This window comes from Trichechus manatus, unplaced genomic scaffold, assembly GCF_000243295.1.
Source record: "Trichechus manatus latirostris isolate Lorelei unplaced genomic scaffold, TriManLat1.0 scaffold00136, whole genome shotgun sequence".
Taxonomy (NCBI): domain Eukaryota; kingdom Metazoa; phylum Chordata; class Mammalia; order Sirenia; family Trichechidae; genus Trichechus; species Trichechus manatus.
The window spans coordinates 179,992-187,589 of NW_004444072.1; the positions used below are offsets into that span (position 1 = coordinate 179,992).

At 40.1% G+C, this 7,598-nt stretch overlaps 1 protein-coding gene across 1 annotated transcript in view; it reads right to left on the reverse strand.

Moving 5' to 3' along the window:
• Positions 1–7,598, reverse strand: part of LOC101359051 (collagen alpha-4(VI) chain-like) — a gene marked incomplete at both ends in the record, with an annotated part of 117,232 nt that overhangs the window by 64,107 nt on the left and 45,527 nt on the right. The window contains 3 exons of the mRNA XM_023739566.1: positions 684–749; positions 1,858–1,920; positions 6,218–6,271. Of these exons, the coding sequence (XP_023595334.1) occupies positions 684–749; positions 1,858–1,920; positions 6,218–6,271 (183 nt within the window). The remainder of the gene's footprint in view (positions 1–683; positions 750–1,857; positions 1,921–6,217; positions 6,272–7,598) is intronic.

Genomic DNA, 7,598 nt, shown 5'->3' on the forward strand with positions numbered 1-7,598 from the left:
CTATGCAAACTTCATTCCTGGAAATTAGGAATGCTGAGATTTGAGGGCTGAGGCACTTGGATTATTTTAGTTATTTTTCAGAATCATGATTTTTAATGTCTGGGGCATAAAAATCTAAAATGACTTCCAACAAGTTAGAGTTTGTCAAGTCTTTTTTCCATCCATGATATCTTCTGTCACAATGCATCTAGACAAGAATAGACAAGGATCTTATCTTAGAAAATGGCTAGTACCCAATTCACATCAGTCACCATTGGCTGTGATGGAAAGCAAGCCAACAATATAATGACCTTGAGCAGCTTTTAAATCGATACATCATCATAAAATTGGAGACTTTTTAAGCTAGAAAAGAACTTCATTTGAGTCTAATGCTTTAATTTTGGGGGTCAGAAGTCAAAGATAAAAGAAGTAACTGGCTCATAGTCACTCAGCTCACTAGTATTACTAGCATTATGAGAGAGAAGATTTGTACAGAAAAACAAACCTTATGAAACAAGGATGTAAGGACAAGGATGTAAGTGGGGACTGACATTCAGAGCTCCTGTCTCTATGGACAATGGAGTCCCATGGGTTTGCTCCCTAGCTCTCTATGCTAATCCAACTAGAATACCCAAGTCTTCTGCACCAGGTAAAATCTGTTCGCATGTGTACCACTACCCCCAAGCAAACAGAGACGATCTTACCTGACGTCCACGCCTTCCTTTTTCTCCCTTAGGGGCTTGGACATAACTATCAGTTCCAGGATCCCCCTGAGAAAATAAAAGGTTGGCTATGTCAAATGAATGGCAAAGAAAGGAAATGAAATTACAGAAGAAGGATTTTTAAAAGAAAGGAAAATCAAGGTAGACCTTTCCACTGTCCAGGATTACTTAGTAATCCCAAACACCAAATGCATTTAAAATTTCAGCCCTTTTAAGAACCTAGATTCTTGGAGAAAGAAATGGACTGCAGGTCTCATTGCCTCCACGAACTACAACCTCCTCTGCCATGAGGCCAGAAGAAATGGATGGTGTCTGGCTACCATTACTGAACATTTTGCTAAAGGACCAAATAGATGGATCTTGATCAAAAGGAGGAAAAAACGTGGAACATAACTTCAAATTTGTATTGGAAACCAGACTTACTGGATCCATTGAGACTGGAGGAACCCCAAATTTATTGCCTGTAAACAACTTTTAAGCCTCAAACTGAAACTATCACATGAAGTCATCTTTAAACTAAACAACAACTTAGCTCATTTAAAAAAGAATGTTTGCCTTGAGTGTTGTGCTCTTTCAAAGAATTATGTATATGAAATTAAACGGACAACCAAAACCCCAGAACTCCAAACCCACTGCCCTCGAGTCAATTCTGACTCATAGTGATCCTGTAGGACAGAGTAGAACTGCCCCTTAGGGTTTCCAAGGAGTGGCTGGTGGATTTGAACTGTTGACCTTTTAGTTACCAGCCAAGCTCTTAACCACTGCATCACCAGGTCTCCAAACGGACAACAGTAACTCTAAAACACAGACGAGAACTTTAAGGAGCAGAGAGTCTGAGTCAACAACGATGAAACAACATGGGCAGAGGTAGGGAGAATAGTGACACAACATGAAGTATGTAACCATTGTCAGTGAGTTGTACATGTAAAACTTATTGAATGAGTGTATGTTTTCACCAAAAAAAAAAAAAAAAAACCTAAACTCTCTATAAGCTGGGTTTTTCTCTCAAATCTTTTATTTGTTATAAAATCTCTTATAAGATAGGCTGAACAGTCGCCTCACTAATGAATAATTAATCGCTCTTTGCTTTGTGTCAAGCAAACAGACTGCAAGTCCCTGGTGTGAAAGCAGCAGAAATCCTCCAACTGTCACTCACAGGATCTCCCCTTAAACCAGGCATTCCACGCTCTCCAGGTCGTCCTGGGGGTCCGGTCAAGCCCTTAAATCACAGAGAAAAAACATGTCACTTTTTTTTTCTTTAAATCTCTTATTGCCTAAAGGAAAGAGAACGTTAAGAGAGAAAATGAGAATCAAGTTAAAAGAGCAGCTTAGTCCTTGAATTTTAAAGCATTTGCTGACAGAGGTAAGGGTGAGATGCAGAAAAGAACACAGAGGTATTGGGAATCTGCCATATGCTTGGCCCTGGGTGTGTTTTACCTCATTTAACCCTCACGGCGCAGGAATTAATCCCATTGGTATATGAAGGGCTTGAGGCTTAGGCAAGGTGGACTCAAGTCTCTCTGCCATCAAATCCCTTGATCTTTCCACTCCTCTCTGATGCCCCCACACAGAAACAGATGTGAGAAAAAGAATGAGGCTTTCTCTACTATAGACATGGACAACATTAATTGAAGTAAACCCCAAAATCAAACTCTTTGCTGTTGAGTTGATTCCAACTCACAGAGATCCTGTAGGATAGAATAGAACTGCCCCATAGCATTTACCAAGGAGTGGCTGGTGGATTTGTACTGCCAATCTTTTGATTAGCAGCCAAGCTCTTAACCATTATGCCACCAAGGCTCCTTAATTGAAGTAGTGAGTAAGATCTTATGAAAAAGAAGAGAAAGGAGAAAAAAATGCCTGCAGAACTCTTGACTACTGCAGACAGGGAGACCAAGGTAAAGGGACTTGCTCTAGGACGAAAGCACGATAAGGAAATGGTTGCTTCTCTTGAAACCTGCCATAAATGTGCCATCTCTATGTAGTGGTTTCCACAGAGCCACAGAGAAGGGGACAAGCTCCCCCCAAGTACCTTCTTCTGATGATGTACCTGGTTCTTGTGGGGATGACCCCCCAATCTGAGAATAGTGAAGTGGGCCCCTCTCTGGATCTCAGACCACACAGAGAATGGAATGTCCTCTAGGCTCCAAAAAAAGCCATTTCTTAACCTTACTGGAGACTCCTTTTTATGTCTCTCCTGGCTTAATATACTGGTAAAAGAGAGCTAGGTAATTCTAAATTCAAAACCTGCTGTTTAATTTACTTGTTGTTTTTATTAGTTGCCATCAAGTCGACTCAGACTCATGGCAACCCCATGTGTTACAGACTAGAACTGCTCCATAGGGTTTTCTTGGCTGTAATCTTTATTGAAGCAGATTGCCAGGCTTTTTCTTCTGTACTACTGGGTAGGTTCGAACTGCCAACCTTTAGGTTAGCAGTCAAGCACAAACCTTTTGCGCCACCCAGGGACCTTCTTAATTTACTACCTAGGCAAATTCCTTCGGTTTCTCTAAGACTCAATTTTCTTATTTGTGAAATGGAAGTACCTATCTCACATGGCTGCTCTAGGGATTAAATGCAATAATAAATTAAAAGCATTTAGCATGGAGCCTGGCACACAGTACCTATTATGATTATCCCTCCTTCTAGTTCCTCCTTCTTCTAACCCAGACACTTGGCTTCCAGAGTAATCTTCCAAACCTGTAGCTTTGACCATGACTCTCCCTCACCTAAAAACCTTCAACGGCCCCTGATTAACCAGTAGAAAAGAACAAAACTCTTAAACATGGAAATTGATTCTCATTTGTCCATCCAGACTTCCCTCTCTCATTCTTTATCCTTTTTATTTCATCCCTCCACTCCTGCTGAATTGGAATCCTTCTCTCTCCAAACCTGCCCTGAGTTCTTCTAACTCTAAGCCTTTCCTTGTGCGCTTTCCTTAGGCTGGAATGCCCTGTGTCTCTCTCCCTGTCCCTCTCACAGAAGTCTGAGTGAAAATTTCTTGCTTTCTTGTATTCTCAGGAATGCTTGAATCATCTCCATCCTTCAGGAATCTGCTCAAATGTCACAAGGCCTTAGTATGGAAGGTTGTTGTCTTGCCTTTCCCTGTCTCCTTCATCACTTGGTTAACTGCTTTTCAATCTTAAATTTCAGCTGCACCTTCACTTCCTGGATGAAGTCTTCCTGGCTGCATAGTCTGTAACACATGGGGTTGCCATGAGTGTGAGTCGACTTGATGGCAACTAAAAACAACAAGTAAATTATCTCAGTGGTAACCTTACATCTGCTTGCGTGATTATTTCATGAATGTCTGGCTCTCCCCATAGAGGTCGGTTCAGAGATACAGAACCCATGTCTGCTTTGTTCCCCATTCTAGAATCATGCCTGGATTATAAAAGAGGATGACTGATCAGATGAAGAAAAGCCAGTCTATTCATTGTAGTTTCCAGGTCACCATGCTCCCACTGATTCTTTATTTGCCCCATTATTACAGCCTTTATCCTCTACTATATAGTGTTAAAGTTTTTCCTGTACAAATCCTATGTCCGGCACGAGATAAGCTCTTTGTTGGTCACAGCCATGTCTTATGCATCTTTGAACTCTTTTTTTGTGACCCACAGGTAGGACGCACTTGACAGGTGTTTGTTAAACTTCACTAAAGTCACCCGAAACTGAAGATTCTCCAGTCTTGAGGAGGTGTGGTGTTCTCTATCTTCTCCAAAATCTAATCCACAAACTTGAGGTTGGAAATTAAACCTCAATAAAAAGCCATGTCTTCTGACTCTCCCTGTTTTGCTTATCAGGAAATCAATCCACACCACTAATTGTGCATACTTGAAATGAAACCCATTACTCTTAGTCGATGAGAAGTAAAAAGAAGTATAAATAAACAAATTCACCTCCTGTATCTAATCCAATCAAGCTGATTATAGTACTTTGATGAGAACGATCCTTCAGCCATGCTTGGATTAGTAGGAAAGAAGATTGTAATCAATTAGTAGGATAAACGCCATACCACAGACCCAGGAAGAAGTTGTAGTATATGTGCCAGGTATCTGCCTTCCCTTCTACAGAAGTATAGTTACTAGTATGAGGCAGTAGGTAATCACTGTCAAGCAGCAAGTACAAATAATGTAAGTTATAAAGAGGAAGAGAAGGGAGAGATCACTACAGACTAGCATAAGGAGGAAAAAGAGAACCTGAACATTGAAGAAAAGGTGATATCCAAACACTGAAGATGGCTGAAGAGGAAAGGCATTCCAGGATGGGTCACCCGTCATGAGCAAAGACACAGAGATGGGCATGCATAAGGAATGTTCACGGGACAACGATCAGTACAATCTGACTGGAAAAGATATTTCTTGACTGACATTAGAGAAGGATGTGGTTGAAAGGGTCTTGGATGTGAGACTAAATCATTGGCAACAGGGAGTCATGGAAAGTTTGTAATATAGGGAGTGACATGATTACTGTTCTAGGGCACGAAATGTTAAGAAACTTGATTTACATTACTCATCTCACTATCAGGAGAGGCAGGCCTTAAGTAAAGTTTCCAAATAATTATCTAATATTTACTGTCCTTTAACTTTCAATCTAGCACTTAAACCACTAGATGATTCCTTCCCAGAGCTTAAAAATAAACTGTCAATGTCACTTCATGCAGTAGAAATAAGAGAAGAATATCCTCACAGGGCTATGGGGACCATGGTCTCGGTTAAAAATAAACTGTCAATGTCACTTCATGCAGTAGAAATAAGAGAAGAATATCCTCACAGGGCTATGGGGACCATGGTCTCGGGAAACATCTAGCTCAATTGGCATAACGTAGTTTATAAAGAAAATGTTCTACACTCTACTTTGGTGAGTAGCGTCCGGGGTCTTAAAGGCTTGTGAGCGACTATCTAAGATACTTCACTGGTCCCACCCCATTTGAAACAAGGGAGAATGAAGAAAACCAAACACACAAGGAAAAGATTAGTCAAAAGGACTAATGGACCACAACTACCACAGCCTCTACCAGACTGAATTCAGCACAACTAGATGGTGCCTGGCTACCACCACCCACTGCTCTGACAGGGATCATAATAGAGGGTCCTGAACAGAGCTGGAGAAAAATGTAGAACAAAATTCTAACTCACCAAAAAAAAAAAAAGACTAGACTTACTAGTCTGACAGAGGCTGGAGAAACCCTGAGAGTATGGCCCCCGGACACCCTTCTAGCTCAGTATTGAAGTCACTCCTGAGGCTCACCCTTCAGCCAAAGATTAGAGAGGCGCATAAAACACAATGACACTAAATGGGTACACCAGCCCAGGGGCAAGGACATAAGGCAAGAGGGGACAGGAAAGCTGGTAATGGGGAACCCAAGTTTGAGAAGGGAAGAGTGTTGACATGTTGTGGGGTTGGCAACCAATGTCACAAAACAATATGCGTATTGTTTAGTGAGAAACTAGTTTGCTCTGTAAACCTTCATCTAAAATACAATAAATAAAAAAAAGAATATCCTTATACTTTACCCGATTTCCTCTACTTCCTTTTTCTCCAGATGGCCCTGGGACTCCACGCTCACCCTATAAAAGGAAAAATAAATATGTAAAAGTTCTTTGTTATAGTAGTCATGTCAGAAACCTTTTTCATGTAGTTTCACATTCTAGCCAAGAGTAAAAAATTTCTTAGCTATTCTATTTCTGACTATATGATAGACAAGAACAACTCTGCCACTAAAAAATAATTTAAAATTGAAGATGACAAATTAAAATATATTTTACATACATAGTGGCCCAGTGGTTAAAGTGATCAACTACTAACTGAAAGGTTGGGGATTCGAAACCACCAGCAGTTCTGTGGGAGAAGGATGTGGCAGTCTGCTTCTGTAGCAATTTACAGCCTTGGAAACCCTATGGGGTTGCTATAAGTCGGAAGCGACTCTCCAGCAGTGGGTTTGTTTGGTCTGGTTTGGTTTGGTTAATGAATTAACAAGGTAAAAGAAAAATCCTTAGAGTCTAGAATAAAGAGAAAGCAGGAATCCCAAGAGTTATTGGCTGTTGGCTGTCCTAAGGGCTTCTTCTGATCACTGTGTATCTGTGGTATGAAATACTTCAACCTGAAAATTTATTTTAAAGTGGTCCCAGAAGGTAGTGACACCAGGTATAAGGCAGAAGCAAACAACCTCAACTCAAGCCTTAATGATTTCTCACAGATAATATTCAATAAAAATGAGTTTAAACCAAAAGTCACAACACACATGAGAAAAGACCTATGAGGAAGAGTCAGCAGAAACAACAGATAATAAAATCAGAACAGCAATGACTACAGATATTGGAATTATCACATATAGAATATAAAATAAATGCAGTTAATATGTTTAAATAAATAAAAAATAATGAGGAAAAAAAAACAACTAGAAAAAGACCAAGTAGTTTTGCAAAAAGAAAAATCAAATAGAACTTGTTGAAGTGAAAAATGTAATAATTGAAATTAAAAATTCAACTGACAGGTTAAATAGCATCTTAAACACAAGTGAGGTGAGAATTAGTGAACTAGAAACTGAAGGAATTATTCAGAATGCAGCAGAGAAAGGCAAATAAATAGGAAGTATGAAAGATTTACAGCAATGACCAAAAAAAACAAGAAAGTAGCTGCTAAGGCTGCTTATGTACAACCACAAACCTCATGGGATTTGGTTTCTTGGTTTGTAGGTTTAGGGTCATGGTTTCATGGGGCATCCCATGTTTAGTGCTTCTGTTCTACCTCCTAGTTCATTGCATAGTATCTAGGGTCTTAAAAGCTTGCAAGTGGCCATCCAAGTCATGACAATTGGTCTCTATTTGCCTGGAGCAACACAGGAATGAGAGTCAGGAATAGGAGGAGGATGTGAATGTATGGCTAATTGTCTCT